The sequence below is a fragment of the Mustela erminea genome, chromosome 4 (genome assembly GCF_009829155.1).
Source record: "Mustela erminea isolate mMusErm1 chromosome 4, mMusErm1.Pri, whole genome shotgun sequence".
Lineage (NCBI taxonomy): Eukaryota > Metazoa > Chordata > Mammalia > Carnivora > Mustelidae > Mustela > Mustela erminea.
This window is the reverse complement of record NC_045617.1, coordinates 101,361,873-101,379,563: the sequence shown is the minus strand read 5'-3', so window position 1 is coordinate 101,379,563 and position 17,691 is coordinate 101,361,873. Positions and strand designations below refer to the sequence as shown.

General features: G+C 37.3%; 1 protein-coding gene across 3 annotated transcripts in view; it reads left to right on the top strand.

Annotated features, from left to right (window-relative positions):
- The window catches only part of HMGCLL1 (3-hydroxymethyl-3-methylglutaryl-CoA lyase like 1), a 199,327-nt gene that overhangs the window by 161,767 nt on the left and 19,869 nt on the right, over positions 1–17,691 (top strand). Inside the window, exon 8 of one of the 3 annotated variants that reach the window (XM_032340295.1) lies at positions 7,134–7,595. The exons of the other annotated variants lie outside the window; for them this stretch is intronic. Within the exon in view, the coding sequence (XP_032196186.1) occupies positions 7,134–7,196 (63 nt within the window). The 3' untranslated portion in view covers positions 7,197–7,595. Of the gene's footprint in view, positions 1–7,133; positions 7,596–17,691 lie in introns of those variants that run through there. 3 annotated transcript variants of the gene reach the window in all.

Sequence of the window (17,691 nt, the reverse complement as noted above, 5' to 3'; positions counted from 1 at the left end):
TTTTTCCACTATCTCTGGACAATCTCTATTGGTCTTTTAAGTCACACTTTACAAAGAGTTCCTTAACAGGTGTTTCCGGACTGTGCTCCTGTACCATATGTTAAACCCCCAGCTCTGTTGCTATTCGCACAGTATTTCCACTGCTGATTTATTTCTTTAAATTTCAGCTTGAGGTATAATTGACCAAAAATATACTTAGAGTGTACATCATAGTGCTCTTATATGTATGTATACTTTATGAAAGGATTCCCCCCATACATCCACTACCTCACATACCATTTTTAAAAAATTTTGGTGAGAACATAAATTCTACTGTCTTAGCACATTTTACTTACACAATTCAGTGTTACCAACTGTAGTCACCATGTTTTATGTTAGATCCTCAGAACTCACTCATAGCTAAAAGTTTGTGACCTTCATCTAACTTCTAAATTCTTACCTGCCCCCACCTCTGGTAACCACTTTCCTTCTCTTTATCAGCGTGGGGGCTTTTTGTTTGTTTGGTGTGTGTGTGTGTGTGTGTGTGTGTGTGTGTGTGTGTATTTTAAGATTCTACATATAAGTGATATGCAGTATTTTGCTTTCTCTTTCTGATTTGTTTCACTTAGCATAATGACCTCAAGGTCCATCCATATTATTGGGAATAAGAGGATTTCCTTCTTTCTCATGGCTGAAGAATATTTCATTGCATATATATGCCACATTTTCTTTATCCATTTATCAGTTCATGGACATTTAGATTATTTCCATATCTTTAACTATTGTTGATAATTGTTGTTCACTGTCATTAATTATCAGGAAAATACAAGTCAAACCATGATAAGATATAACCTCATACCTGTTAGAATGGCTACTGTCAAAAAACAAGAGGTCATAAATACTGGTGAGGTTATGGAACAAAGGGGAACCCTGGCACTGTTGGTGAGAATGTAAATTGGTTTAGCCTCTGTGGAAAATAGTACCTCAAAAAAATTGAAAACAGAACTACCATATGATCTGGTAATCCTACTTCTGGGTATAAATCCAAAGGAAATGAAAACAGTATTGAAGAAATATCTACACCTCCATTTGTTTGTTCATTTGTTTTCAAGATTTTATTTGTGAGAGAGAGAGAGAGAGAGAGAGAATGCACACAAGCAGGGGAAGTGGCAGGCAGAACAGAATGGGGGAGAAACAGCATCCCTGCTAAGCAAGGAACCTGACGTGGGACTCCATCCCAAGACCCCGGGATCATGTCCTGAGTTGGATTCAATCCCAGGACCTTGGGATCATAACCTGAGCTGAAGGCAGATCTTAACCAATGAAGCCACCCAGGCACCCCCACACCTCCATGTTTATTGCAGCACTATACACTGCTTACTTACATGTCAGAGTCCCACTTACCAGTGAGGAAAAAGACTGTATCATGGTTAGTCATAATTTTTAGCACAAAGACTAGCACATAATAATATGCTTAATGTTCAGTACCTATCTTCAGAGTAACTAAATATTGCTAAGTATATACAGTTTCCACAGAAACAATTTATTTCTTACATCAGTGATAAGGAATTTTTTTTACTTGATTTCTACTGAAATTTCTACTGAATTACCTGATACTCCAGTACCTAAGGATACAAGAAGAACAGAACATGTGAACTTAATGGGGGAATACTTGGGAAGTATATGAAATGATTAAAAATTCAGAAGCTGACTTTGGTTCATTTGTTTAGGTCTGCTGATTTTCCTTAAGTGAACTCTGGTTGAATTATTTAATTCACTTTTAGTTGGTGTTAGATATAAGGTAGAGCAGGAATTAGGTAATGTTCATTAAGGTAGCATGGCAACTTAATACTAGATGTCTATACAAAAGAAATCTGAAATGACTCTTGCTTGATACATTTGCAAAAAAAATTCACAAAGAGAAAATAAATTCTAAAAAAGATACTCTGTATTGAATGTAGGCTGTATATTTGAACTATAGGCATGGAAATCTATAAAATAAATGATTTCTTACATGTGTGTAAGAAATTCTTAAAATGAGATCTTTATTAGTTGAAGGCATAGTTTTATTAAAAAAATGTAGTTTTGTAAAAGAAGCAGTCTTTCAGATGAGGAAAAATTACTTCATATATAGGAAAACTTTCAGGTTGAAAAGACCTTGAGGTAAGAACAAGGAAGTTACAGTGTGAGGGAATCTACAAGAAGTTTTATGTTGTTGAAATATGAACTTCAAGACAATGGTACCATAAAGAAAATGGTGATGTAAATATAATATGAGACAATTATTAAAAAAAAAAAAGGCTGCACAACATAATATGATGCCAAAACATGAAGGTCCTCACCTGCATGGGCAAGAATCTTGGATTTCACCCAGTAGGCGATGGAGAGCCACAAAGGATTTTAAGCAGAGAAGTGATATTAGAACTTTAGGTTTGTATTTTAGAAAAATCTTTCTGGCAGATCTGTAGAGGAACAGATTAATGTAAGGAACATAGGACAAGGCAGATCATGTTATAGTCTCTTTCAGTGAACAAAGCAGGAGTTATTAATGGCGTAGTGCATAGGGCATATCCTGTACCGAGTAGAAGAGGGCTGTTGGAAATTTATTTAGAAGCTGATATTAGTAGACCTCATGATTGGCTGAAAATGGGAGGGAAGAAAGAGAAAGAAAGGGGAGGGGGAGATGCATAGCTGATTTCCATGGTTTCTGCAGGAGTGACTGGAGACTCGATGATCAAACCACTGTTCTGCAGATACATTTAAACTGCTATGTTCCTCCAGCAGGAACAGTGTGCCTAAAATATGGAAGAAGCAGTTGGTGGAAACAGAGGAGTTAAAACACAAGAGCCATTTCAGGGCTCCTGGGTGGCTTGGTCCTTAAGTGTCTGCCTTTGCCTCAGGTCATGATCCCAAGGTCCTGGAATCCAGCCCGGCATTGGGTTCCCTGCTCAGCCGGGAGCTTGCTTCTCCTTCTCCCTCTGCCTGCTGCCCCCACTACTTGTATGCTCGCCCTCTCTCTCTCTTAAAAAAACACATGAATTCTTTAAACAGAAAGAAAGAAAGAAAGAAAGAAAGAAAGAAAGAAAGAAAGAAAGAAAGAAAGAAAAAGAGAGAGAGAGAGAAAGAAAGAAAGAAAGAAAGAAAAGAACGAACCAAGCGAGCAAGAACCAGAGCCATTTCAGGTTGTCAGAATTGCTCAAGAAGTGGAACTTCATCCTTTATTTCCATGGCACTTGTGACAAAGCTCTTGTTCTTGATTTTGTGTCTCATTCCCTTGAGCTACCACTATTCTCAACATTCATCCCTCATAAGCTTCCTACAAAATTGTTTCCTTCCTGCTTGGCTAGTGATATTGACTCTTGATAAGTCAAAATAATTTAGTCCTTCAGGCATAATTTCGCTCAAATTTCTGCCCCACTAACCCTTAAGATTTATGGAGTAGGGTTCTAGGGCCCTCGATACTGAACCTCCAAAGGTCTACAAATAGATTCTGTATTCAAGAATCTTACAGTCTGGCATACTTTCATCCAGCTTTTACGTTCACCTTATTGTATCTTGGGAAAATTATTCACTTTGTTAAAAAGAAAACTACAGACCCAAGATGGCATCACTTAGGTTAAGGCCACAAGTCAGTAAATCAAGATTTAATACCTAACTTAACTGCACTTTCAACCCCTGAGGAATGTAACCTTTAACCAGTCAACATGGGAATTTCCTGGTCAGCGCTAGGAGATTTACTGATAGACCCCTTCTATTCTCCTTAGGAGGGTGACCTTGCTTCGAACAATGGGTTCTTTGCTAATAATTTCATTTTTTCTACTCCCTCTTTACGTTTAAAAACTCTTTTCTGTAGCCCTTTGAACCTCCCCTCTACTTGCTAGATGGGATACTGCCTGATTCATTAATCGAGTTAAGTAAATCCAGTTGGATCTTTAAAATTTACTTTGCTGAGTTGTTACTTAATAACTTCCATTACTGATGGCAGTACACCATAGAGATTAAGTGCCGTGGTTCTGGAGCCAGACCAACTTTAAAACATGCATGGGCATAAATGCAAATATAAAAAAAGAAAGTTTTAAGAACACAGATTTTAAACTGTTATAAAATCGAAAAACTGTTATAAAATTGTTACAAAATCAAAAAAATTAATACAACATGACCAGTTATTATGAACTCTTCCCTCTTCCCTCCCCCAGCCAAGTCACATGCTGAAATCCTAAAACCCATGTTCTATTTTTAGGAGACGGGAAACTTTGGGGGGCGGTAATTAGTTCATAAGAACTCTCATGAGTAGGACAGCGTTCTTCTGAGAAGAAATTAGTTGGTTTTTCTCTTGATCATGTAAGAATACAACTTGAAGACAGCCATATGCAAATCAAGAAAAGGGACCTCACCAGACATCAGATCTGTTGGCACCTTGATGCTGGATTTCCCAGTCCCCAGAATTGTGAGACGCAAATGGCTGTTTTGTGAGCCATGCAGTTTATAGTATTGTTATAATAGCCCAAACTGACTGCAACACCAAGGTTTATACCAGGAATGAATGAAGATTGGTTCAATATCAGGAAATTTATGTAATCATATTGTTAATAGAGGAGAAAAGAAAACCATCTCTTAAGGAATGCAGAAAACATTTGATAAATACTTGTTCTTGATAAAACCTCTTTAAAGTAGATGGGAACCTTCCTTAGCTCATGAGTATTATCTACCAAACCTTACAATGAATATTTTACTAAATGATTAATTTTTTTAATTGAGCCTTTTTCTGGAAAAAAAAAACCTGTCAATGTGTTAGCACTATAATAAATGTAATAACATAAGGAAAAGAAATAAAAAGTAATTAGAACTTAAAAATCAGGGTTATCTGTGTGGTTTAGTCAGATAAGTGTCTGCCTTCAGCTCAGGTCATGCTCGAAGGGTTCTGGGATTGAGCCCCACATCTGGCTTCCTGATTAGCTGTGAGTCCTGAGTCCGGTTCTCCCTCTCCCCCTGCTCCTTCTTTCACTTGTGTTTTATCTCATGCTCTCTCTCATACATAAGGGAAATATCTTTAAAAACTTTAAAAATCTGCTGTATTTTTAAATGGCTGGTTATAATATTATAATATATATTCTCTTGGATTTTCGTGTAGACAGTTCTATCATTTGTAATAGCTATTGTGTGGTAGTGGGGATGGGAATATATATAGTAGTAAGAGAATTCAGCAAAGTTTCAGGCTAAAAAATAGCCAAAATAACAGTGCTCCTACACAGAATAGTTACCAATCAAAATATAACAAACTAAACAAAATATTCAAGTTAGCAATAAAAGAACTATAAAGTACTAGAAGAAGCCAAATATGTATTAAAACCAAATATATACTAAACCTTTGATGTAAAAACCTATACATATTAAAAATGATACTAGGAATAACAAAGGGGTGGGAAGATGGGGGAACTGGGTGATGAGCAGTAAGGAGGGCACATGATGACCACTGGGTGCTACATGCAACTGATGAATTATTGACCTCTGCATCTGAAACCAATGATGTACTATATGTTGACTAAATGAATTTAAGTTTTAAAAATAAAAAAAAAGAAATACAAAGAAATGAGAACAAATAACTAGATATATAATGTTCACAGAGGAGAGAATTCAGTATCTTAAAAATGGTAAAACCACATTGAGATACCACATTACACCACTTAAAATGGCCAAAATTAGCAAGACAGGAAACAACATGTGTTGGAGGGGATGTGGAGAAAGGGGAACCCTCTTACACTGTTGGTGGGGATGCAAGTTGGTACAGCCACTTTAAAGAACAGTGTAGAGATTCCTCAAGAAATTAAAAATAGAACTTCCCTATGACCCTGCCATTGCACTACTGGGTATTTTCCCCAAAGATACAGATGAGTGAAAAGAAGGGCCATCTGTACCCCAATGTTTAGAGCAACAATGGCTACGGTTGCCAAACTGTGGAAAGAACCAAGATGCCCTTCAATGGATGAATGGATAAGGAAGATGTGGTCCATATACACTATGGAGTATTATGCCTCCATCAGAAAGGATGGATACCCAACTTTTGTAGCAACATGGACGGGACTGGAAGAGATGATGCTGAGTGAAATAAGTCAAGCAGAGAGAGTCAGTTATCGTATGGTTTCACTTATTTGTGGAGCATAACAAATAGCATGGAGGACATGGGGACTTAGAGTGGAGAAGGGAGTTGGGGGAAATTGGAAGGGGAGGTGAACCATGAGAGACTATGGACTCTGAAAAACAATCTGAGGGTTCTGAAGGGGCGGGGGGTGGGAGGTTGGGAGAACCAGGTGGTGGGTATTAGGGAGGGCACGTATTGCATGGAGCGCTGGGTGTGGTGCAAAAACAATGAATACTGTTACGCTGAAAATAAATTTAAAAAAATGGTAAATGTCCCAATATTGATTTCTAAAGTTTATATTTTTTGAAATGATCCTAACAGCTTTGGTCATGAAACTTAAAAACAAAATCTATGAATATTATGTGTGATATACCCAAACAACCTCAAGCTCAATGGTGAAAAGTTGCAAGTTTTTCCTCTAAGATTAGGAACAAGACAGGAGTGGCCTCCCCCGCACCCCCTTACCAGTTCTATTCAACATAGTTCTAGAAGTCCTAGCCAGAGCATTCAGACAGGAAATAAAAGACATCAAAGAAAGAAGCAAAACTGTCTTTGTTTACAGATGATACTGTCTTATATACGGAAAATCTCAATCTCCACCAAAACACTACTAGAATTAATGAATGAATTCAGTAAACTTGCATATGCAAAAATCAACAGATAATAATTGGGTTTCTATACATTAACAACCAATCATCCAAAAAATAAGGAAACCAATCCCATACAGAGTATCATCAAAACCATTAAAATACTTGGGAATAAATTTTACCCACGAGCTGGAAGATCTTGAAGACTTTGATGAAAGGAATTGAACAAAACACAACAAATGGAAAGATATCCTGTGGTCATGGATTGGAAGAATTCATATTGTTACAATGTCTATATTACCCAAATCCATCTACAAATTCAATGCAACCCCTATAAACGTTCCAGTGGCATTATTCAAGGAAATTATATGTGTGTGTGTGTGTGTGTGTGTATATATATATATATATTTTTTTTTTCTCCTAAAAAGGCCCCAAAGAACCAAAGGAGTCTTGAGAAGCAAGAACAAAGCTGGAGGCATCATGCTCCTTGATTTCAAAATCGAATACACAGCTATACTACAAAACTAAACAGAATGTTTCTGGCATAAAAATAGACATATAGACCAATGGAACAGTACTGAGAGCCCAGAAATAAGTTCTCACATATGTGTTCAACTAATATTTGCAAGAGAGCCAAGAATCCTCAATGGGGAAAAGATAGTCTCTTTCATAAATGATGTTGGGAACTGGATAACCACATACAGAAGAATGAAACTGGACTCCTATCTTATACCACTCACAAAAATTAACTTGAAATGGATGAAACTCTTAAACCTGAAACCCTAAAACCGCTGAGGAAAACATAGGGAAAATGTTCCTTTACATGGGTCTTGGAAGCAATTTCCTAGATATGACATCAAAAGCACAAGCTACAAAAGCAAAAATAAACTACAAGAGGGTAATGGGACTACATCAAACCAAAAGCCTTCTGCACATCAAAAGAAACAATCAGGAAAATAAAGAGGCAACCTGTGGAATAGGAGAAAATATTTGCAAGTCACATATCTGATAAGGTATTGATACCTAAAATGTATGAAGAACTCCTGCAACTCAAGAGCAAAACAACAAAAAAGAGGCAAAAAGGGGTGCCTGGGTGGCTCAGTTGGTTAAGATATGACTTTGGCTCAGGTCATGATCCCAGAGTCCTAGGATGGAGGCCATGTTGGGCTCCTTGCTCTGTAGGGAGCCTTCTTCTCCCTCTCCCTCTCCCACCTGTGCTCCCTCTCTCACTCTATTTTAAATAAAATCTTTTAAAACACGAGAAAAAGAACTGAGCAAATATTTTTCCAAAGAAGACATACAGATGGTCAACAGATACATAGAAAGGTGCTCAACATCACTGATCATCAGGAAAATACAAATTAAAACCACAAGATATTACCTCATACACATTAGAATGGCTGTCATCAATGCCCAGCCGGTTGGTCTGCCAGGTGGGCAAGAAACTATTCCATCTGGGCTACAGCAAGCCCTGTGGTCTCTGAGAGGCACTGCTGGATACCTATGTACAGCAGGGCAGGAGCTGCCACAGCACTGGCCGGTGGGCCCTCAACCCCAGCTTAGTGCCCAGCTTCCAGCTGACCCTCATGTCGGTGTCTGAACTATTGCCTCTGGCCTAGGAGCCAGGGGCTATTCAGCTCTACCATCACTCCTTTCATCTCTGCCTTCAGCCAGTCCCTGACCCTGAGCATGGGCTTCTGAATCATCAAGAAAAATCTGTATAGTTCCTAACAACTGTTTTTTGAGAAATATTGAACTTGGACCTGGGGACCAACCTTACCCATATGGCAGAGACAACCGAATTTTAGGGGTGGACTTTGGCAGGCAGGAACTGAGGGATTGGTGCTTGTTAGAAAATGGACGACAGCCCACCTGAGGGGAAGAAGATGGAGATAGAGGGAACGTTGTGTTTCCTAGGAAGCTCACTGGGGTGTGCAGGTAGCTTCCAGTTGGGGGCACATGCTCCCTAGTGCTATAGCATAAAGCACAGGCTTAGAGGACAACTGGGCTTCTGGCTGGATGTATATGTAGCAGGTGCCTTATTGTTACTGTCAGTAAGACAGCAGTGGTATGACAGAACCAGGAGAGTGTCTGGGCTACACTGGCCCCTGCAAGGGGTGTGTGCTTCTGGTCATGGCCCCAGAAAGATGGGGAGGTCATAGAAGTGGTTTGTGTGTCTCATGGTCTTAAGGGACCCAATGTGTTTCTTCTTTGTTTTTGTAGCTTTTGTGTTTTTTGTTTGTTTGTTTGTTTTTTTAATCAGAGCTTCACTACTGACCTGTCCTAGGCAGCTATCTTACAGAGGCATGATCTAAGAGGAGGAAGGGGAGGATGTTGCGATTACTCAGGGATCTTGGACACCTGAAGGAAAAATACAGTGGAGGGCTGCCTTGGGCTTGTTCCCTGATGTACCCAAGAGTTGAGCTGTGAGAGGATGGGGTTGATTGAGGTAGGGGCTAAACCCCTCCCCCAGACGAGTGCCATCAGGGTCTCCCACCCAGAACTGTTCACATGAACTTACTTGCTATTTGTGAATATACTTGGTATCTGAGTATTAAGACCTATGCAATATATTTTTTCTTTTCTAATAAAAAAAATTTTTTTAAGGCCTATCTGTACCCCATGTTCATTGCAGCATTATTTACAATAACCAAGATAGAGAAACAACCTAAGTGCCCTTTGGTGGATGAAGATGTGGTGTGGACACACATGTACATTCTGCCATGGGAAAGGAAATCTTGTTGTTTATGACAGCAACTTAGATGCACTTTGTATACTGAGATAAATCAGAGAAAGACAAATTCTGTATGTTATCACTTATATGTGAAAGCTAAAAAAAAAAAAAAAGGTGTACTCAGAGAAGCACAGTAAATGGGACTGGCAGGGTAGAGGAAATGGAGACATATTGGTTAAATGGTACAGACCTTCAGTTATAAAACTAATAAGTTCCTCGGATCTAATATACAGCATGGCGACTGTAGCCAACAGTACTGTATTATATACCTGAAAGTTGTTAACTGAGTACATCTTAAATATTCTCACCACTCAAAAAAGATGGTAATTATATGACCAGATGGTGGTATTAGCTAATGCCATGGTGGTAATTATTTTACAATATATAAATGTATGAAATTGACATGCCGTATACCTTAAACTTACATAATCTTACATGTCAACTGTCTTTCAATAAAGCTAATAAGAAAGAGCAAAACAAACAGGCATAGAAGGCAGAATAAAAAAGACAAGTTTTAAAATAAGAGAACCTGCCTTACCAAATTCTAATCAGGAAAACACTTCATTATGACAAAGCAGCTTCCAGTACTGATTTCATGGGGCCCTTAGGCCAGTTTACAATGCTTGGGAAAATGCTCAATACTTAATTCTAAAACGCTAGAAAGTAGGAGAGGGTGTCGGTTTTACCTGTAGAAATCCACACAGAGGAAACATTATTTTGTTGTTAGTCTTCACTAGGTTGTTAATGTGAGTGAGTTTGAGTCACAATTCAAACTGAATGTCAGACTTAGCTATTGCTATTTTATTTGTGTTGGGAGAACTTTGTTTTAGGTTATACCTATTAAAAATATCCTTTAGATGTCTATCTGGATGGATATATAGAGGCCTAGCAGTAGAGTCCTTTTGCTTTCTTAAACTCAAAAAACTTAAATCACTAAGTCACATTATCAGCGTTATGGCTGCAGAATAAGACTTATGTCTTCTTTTTTTAATTGGATTTCTGCAACTAAAGAGTCTAATATTTTTGTATATAAAACCAGTGAATCATCTTCATGAAAATCTAATGACATAGGTGTAATTTTTTCAGTGGCTATCACATGCTAGCAATTAACAATTTCTCTTGGAATTTAACTTTAATATTGGTCATAGTCATTGTTTCTAGAAACGTGTATCTTGACAGAAATCTTAATCCTAGATAATTGTACAAGAGTCTCATTACCAATATTTAAAGCATATAAAAAAAGGAATGACACTCTAATCAAAATAAGGCATTTTAGTCTGAAAAGCTTTATTTAGTTCCTGATTTCCACCTGTTTTGTATTCTCATTTTTTAAAAATGATCCTGTACCTATAGAGTATGGCCCTGGAGGTGAGACTCAAAACAATCAAAAGACTTTGGAATATTTTATACTGAAAGCATGTCCCATGTGTTCTCTCAGGAAAGCAGAAGTATGTGGAGTAGAAAAATGAACAGCTCAATCAGAAACAGAACAAAAGACAAAGCTCACTTTCTTTTAGTGATGGTTCCATCTGGAGAGGTGCCAAGGGGTTACTATATTTAGGGAACAAAAGTAGATATTTTTTTATTTGAAATATTAGAAAATCTACAGTTCACCTAGGGTTTCAAACCAAGATTTTTCTGTTTCTATTGTTATATTTTGAGATATCAGTCTCTGAGTTTATTTTATCTTATAGAAACACTTTGAAAACTATGTTCTAATATATTTTTTTCTGGAATTTTCTCTGTAAAAGTTCTAAAGCAAGGAAATTAAGGCACATCCGTAAATAAATTATAAATTATAACATTTCTTTCACATTTGCTTTAAAAGAGTTGTATTTTTTTTTTCTTACATTGCAAAGGCCATTTTTTTCCCACTTATCTTTCTCACTCTTCTGAGGTAAAGGCTGTATGGACTCAGCACCCCAACCCTAACATAATGTTTTTGTGAATATTGACACATACTGTTCCACATGGGAAGAGATTCTTTGTGTCTTCCATTTGCTTTCATAAACTGTGTTTTAATTGTGATGGAGTCATTACTTGGTGTATATGTTTTGCACTACTTCTGAGAAGCCTATTGGCTGAAATATATAGCCCCAATATGAGATCTGAGCTTCTAAGCCATGCCTATAGCAAAGGAAGTTTGTATAATTGGTTTGGTCTTAGGTGGTATTCAAAATAATCCTTAGCCCATTTTATAGGAGCTTATCCAAGTACAGCTAAAGATGACTGGCATTTTCAGTGATCATTTGCACCATCTACTTTAGATTTTTTTTTTAAGATTTTATTTGTTCACTTGACAGAGATTGCAAGTAGGCAGAGAGGCAGGCAGGAGGGGTGGGGAAGCAGGCTCCCCACTAAGCAGAGAGCCCAATGCTGGGCTTGATCCCAGAACTCTGGGATCATGACCTGAGCCTAAGGCAGAGGCTTTAACCCACTGAGCCACCCAGGTGCCCCTCCTTTAGATTTTTTAAAGAATTTTTAAGGTTCTATTGGCACAGTGTTATGGATTACATTTTGAAACATAAATCTCTAGATGAAATTAAAATCATATAGTTGTAAATCCAGATACAGAAGTTGAAGATAGATAAGTGTGGGAGAGAAGAGAGCTCTGGTAGTCATGGAGCCAGGGCAAGAGGGAGAGGAGAGGAGGAGAAAGCTATGTTGCAGTATAAGTGAGGAAGAGAAAAAGAAACCCAGAAATTTAACAGGGGAGTATACATGATTAGCACAGGAAGAATGGAAATAATTTTGGATATGGTTGCAACAGATAAAAGTGAAAATTTTGAGGACAATGTGACAAGGTCCCAAGACAGCAGATTGCCTCTTTTGAGAAAAAAAGTTAACTCATGTTTTAGAAAAAAAGCATAGAGAAGCATAACAGCCATTCTTATTCCATCTGTTTGAAAATTTCTAAGGTAAGTTTTCCTATAGTCTAATTTGTTGACTAATTTCAACAGAGGTTTCCATCAGTTATGCTCCAAAGGCCCCGTAATAATGCATATATTGCATGTCTGATAGGAGCAATGTTTGTCTTGATTTGTTGTATTTGTCATTCATATGGATCACAATGAATCACACAAACCTTCTGCCCAGTTAGTAAATAGCCATTTACATTCTTACTAATTTTGCTACTATTTAACCTTCCTTTCTCAAGTTATAAGTAGGATGGTTTCATTATTGGTGTGTTTTAGGGTAGTTTTGCCCAGCTATGTGTTTTGCAGAGGCCAGTCTGGCATTGACTATCTTGAGTACTTCCTCAATTTATTTAAGTCCAGGGTCTGATCAAGTACATATACATTTAAAATACAAAGTATTGTTTTGTAGAACATTGGTCTAATTTTATGGTAGTATTTTTTGAAGTTCTGATAAAATGATAGTTACCTTCTCTTATTCAAAGGATGGTTTTAGTTTTAAATGAAGTACCAAAATACATTGGTTTTCATTAAGTGAATTTACTAGTCAAAGTAACACAAAGGAAGAAATTGTATTCTTGTTCTTACCATGTGCCAAGTATTCTAACCAAGAGTGTACTTCAAATGTGGCAAATATTTGACTATTTGATTTCAGTCCACTTCCTACCCTACATCCCCAAACTTTGATTACCAGATGTTGACACACTAGCTAGCTAAACCTTTTCAAAAGCAGTACTATTTGGTAGATATAGTAGTATTTGGAGAATGACAGTATGATTTGTGCTTTTTTTTTTTGAAACTTTTAAAATACTGTACATGTGTCACTCACAGTTGGAGATTTTGGAAAGCCAAGGAATGTGTTCCACATGTTTCCTTTTTTGACTCTCCAAAAAACAATTTACTCTCAAAAAAAAAAAAATCTTTACTACCTTAAAGAATGTCTGGATGACTAAAAAATACAATGGGTCATTATTCTTTAAGATGTTTATACTGCTTGCCGACAAAGCACCACAGAATAATTTTACAAATTAGATTTGTGGGTTTTTTTTTTTTTTTCCCTCTTTCTTTTTCTCCATATTCAGGGCACAGAGTTAAATGATTTTGGTTCCAAGTTCTGTAGCAGCACCCTAAGGGCAAAAGTCTTAATAAAACACATTAAGTTGTTTCTCATGAAAAGAGATTACATCTTACATTTTATGTCTCATAGAAATTTCCTACTTAATGTTACTTGGTCACATAAATGTTTAAATGTTGCTAGTGTTTTACTAATACAAAAATGGTGACATTAAAACTTACCTTCATCTTAAATTTCAGAAATGTCTAGATTAAAAAATACCCAACAATGTGCAGAAACATGGGCTACACTGCTTACTCGTAACAATGGAACATTTTTCCTCCCTTGGGTAAAAGTGATAAGTGGATTCAATACATTTCTTTTAGAAAAGTGTTTTGCCCGTGGATCAGATCAATATATTCACTTTTGAATGTGTGTCTTTTTTGTGATTATATGACCTATAAAACATTTGGAACTGTGAGTTAGGAAAAGAATTGCATGTATATTGAGAAGCAGAATGATTTATAGTACATTCAGTACGCTATTCTCTTAATGTTAAATATGCCGTTTTAACTGTTATGTATCTTATCACTAGAATAATAGATTAAAAGCACGAAATATGTTCGCCGACTCACCCAACACTTACAGACTGCCTGTCTACCATGCACAAACCTGTGTTATGAATGTCTGACGTTCAGCAGGTATGAGCACCCTGAATGACATTTTATTGAAACTTTATAGGGAGGTCATAAACATCCCTCATTTCCTTTATAGTTAGGGGAGTAACCGTGAACTCTGTCCTTCCTCTTTTTTTAAAGACTCTTTGTCTGTACTCTATGAGTAGGACTTCAAAGGGGACTATTTCAACAACTCACTTTTCAAATATGGAAAGTGAGACCCAAAGAAGTAAGGTGACCTTTCCCAACTCAAATACCAGTTATTGAAGAACTAAAAGCAAAACCAAAGTCCATGTCTATTGTGTTCCCCCAAACCTTGTCTGGTGTGAAATGATGTTTATCAGTATGTGGTTGGTGAAGGGGACAAAAACTTGAGTAAAATTAAACTTGAGTGCTTCTCTGACTCTTAATTGTCATTTGTTTCTGATAAAGTGAAAGTGAGTTATTTGTGTACATAAATCATTCACCTTTGAATCAGATACCAACTTGACAGAGATATGTTTGGTTTTACATATATTGCAATAAATAACTAGCACATTTTGCATAGATAACTGTACAATGCTATGCTTCGTTTTGTATAAAGTTTTGGATTTCTCTTATCCTTTGTGAGATATGACGCCTGGAAGAGTGCCACCTCTGTAAAATTTCAAATACAGCTCTACTTTAGAGAAGCATGCACGCATTTGTTAGATGGCTTACCAACTTTGATATAAATTCCTTCTGGACATGTGAGATGATGTGAGTAATTGATACAAGATTAGACACGGGCCTGAAACACTGAGCCAGAACAGACATATTTCTATGAAGAACTGCAGCAGTACCTACAGATGTCTTTTGGACATAAATGTAAAGAAGATTCTAAGAGTTCTAAATTAAACATGAATTATGTGAGATGGCTGAAATATATACACACACATACCCACCAAAAGCAACATATAGATATCTCCTTCTATACTTATATATAGCTATCTTAACCATAGTCAATAATGTAGCATTTAGCTGAAAGTTAAAAAGTATTTGTGTGTACATATCATAATCCTCTATTTAAAAACCCATCCTACTAAGCATCCAGATTTATAATATTGCATGTAATCTTTGTTTTTGTCCCCATAGTGAGTTGTACATAGAAACCACCTAATAAATATGCTTTAATAAATAGTAAATGAATAATATTTCAGACACATCTACAAAATTTCTCTACATAGTGGGACGAATCGAGCTAATGTTAATGTCAAAAAACGAAACTGTTATTAACAAGTTTAGTCATTGGTGTTGTTTTTAGTTCTTTTTAAAGTTAATCTCACAAAACAAACTGAGGGTTGCTGGGGGGAGGGGGTTTGGGAGAAGGGGGTGGGATTATGGACATTGGGGAGGGTATGTGCTTTGGTGAGTGCTGTGAAGTGTGTAAACCTGGTGATTCACAGACCTGTGCCCCTGGGGATAAAAATATATGTTTATAAAAAATAAAAAATTAAAAAAAAAAAAAGTATTCCTAAGTCCAGGTGCCGCACTCTGTAAAATCATCCTACTCCACAAAGCCAGATTCAGACGTCATTTCCTCCGTGCAACGTGCTCTGATTAACTGGGCCTGAAATAACTTCATTCCTCCTTGAACTCTTATAATATTTTCATAATTGACCTGAATTAGTATTTCTCACAGTCTTCTTTCTATATATTCACATAGACATTGTAGCTTTTCCACTAGATCATAAGTTTTTCTATCAAGGACTGTCCCTTGAATATACTGGTATCCAAAAACTTTTCAACATTGGTTGATTGATTCTTTAGCTTTTATAAAGCTGAATATGTTCATAAGAGCTATCATTTCATACTAATCCAACAAAAGAGGAGGTCTCCCTGTGAAATCAGAACTTGTTCAACTAATAGACATTCATGAAATTCTTATTACATTGTCTAGTAAGAAACTAAATCTCCCATAGTCAATTACAGAAGACTTTTGTTCAAGTAAACATGTTTTATTTGATAGGAAAGCATTAACATGACTTTGGTTAATTTGTTAATAGCCTCATGAGCTTTGGCCTGTAACATAGTCCCTTGCCTACTGGGGTTTCCTCATCCAAAACATTGTGGCCTATCAAACAGTAAAGTGCCCCAAGATGTTTTTCATTCTGTTCCTGCCATCGAATAAAATGCTGTTTGAGGACTCCTATTTGCCACACTAATGATACTGACCTTATCAAAATATACTTTCCACAAGATCTGTCCCTGCCACACATCTGGTATTATTTTCTAACACTATCTTCCTGTTCCCACTACTGCAGTCATTGTGGTCTCTTTACTGCTCTCAAAACACCAAGTGTCATCCCTTTTCAAGGCATTTGTCCTTTGTTCATTTTGCCTTAACACAGTTATTTCACAGAAGTACTTAAGTTCAGTTTCCTACTTCAGCTGGATCCCAGCTCAAATACTCCTTTGTCAAGCAATGCTCCTTGGAGGAGTGCTATAAATTGGCATCTTTTCCCTGTCACTTGTTTCCTGAATTATTCTTACCTTGTCGTTTAACCACCTTAAATGTTTTTCTCCTCCACTGGAAAGTTGGCTCCATAAGAGCACAAATTTTGTGCATGTTCTTTCCCATGACTTGAAACCTGGCACCGAGAGCATAGGAACTCAACAAATGTTTGTGTACTGGTGGGACCAATAGTTGCCATTATAGAGCATTACGTGATGTTTTAACTTTTCTAAAAACAAAGACAAAGCGAGTTGTGTGAGTGCTAAACACTAATCTTTTTATGGTACTGAAATTTAAATGGAATATACTGAGTGACTTCTACCAAAGGAATTTGGTGAACAGTCCTTGTTTGATTTGTGAAAATAACACCTTCCTTCTTCTAAGAAACTGCTCCCCACAAGTCGAACCATGTAGTTCTTACGAAGGCATACAAATTGTAGCACTTTCCCTTTGCACACGTGCGTGCGCACGCACGCGCACACACACACACACACACACAACATATACCCAACACTCCTCCTAAGTGGATGATATGGTAGACTCATGGCTCTAGTTCAAGAAACCTTTGGCTTCAATATCCCATCCAAAGATGGACATGTGACTCAAGGTGGCTCAACAAAGATCCCTTCCCCAATAGTTTCCTGGCTGGAGCTCATGAAAAAAGGACTTACTTTTCTTATTTAAAATCCTGTGACCAGGGGCGCCTGGGTGGCTGAGTGGGTTAAGCCTCTGCTTTCAGCTCAGGTCATGATCCCAGGGTCCTGGGATCAAGCCCTGCATCAGGCTCTCTGCTCAGCAGGGAACCTGCTTCCTCCTCTCTCTCTCTCTGGCTACCTCTCTGCCTACTTGTGATCTCTCCCTCTCTGTCAAATAAATAAATAAAATCTTAAAAAATAAAATAAAATCCTGTGACCTTTGGCAAAACAGATATGAAAAAATAAAGTCAACACAGAAAAGAAATGATGAAGGGTGGGTGGTGAAGACAGAGGAAAGGAGAGAAAGGAAGATGGGAAGGTGAAGAGAGAAGGAGGAAGAGAAGGGAAGAGACAGAATGAAAGAGAAAGCTTCCAGTCTTATCCAAGATTAGCTCCAAACTCTTCCCATAATCCACTTAAGTGAGCCACTAGATTTCC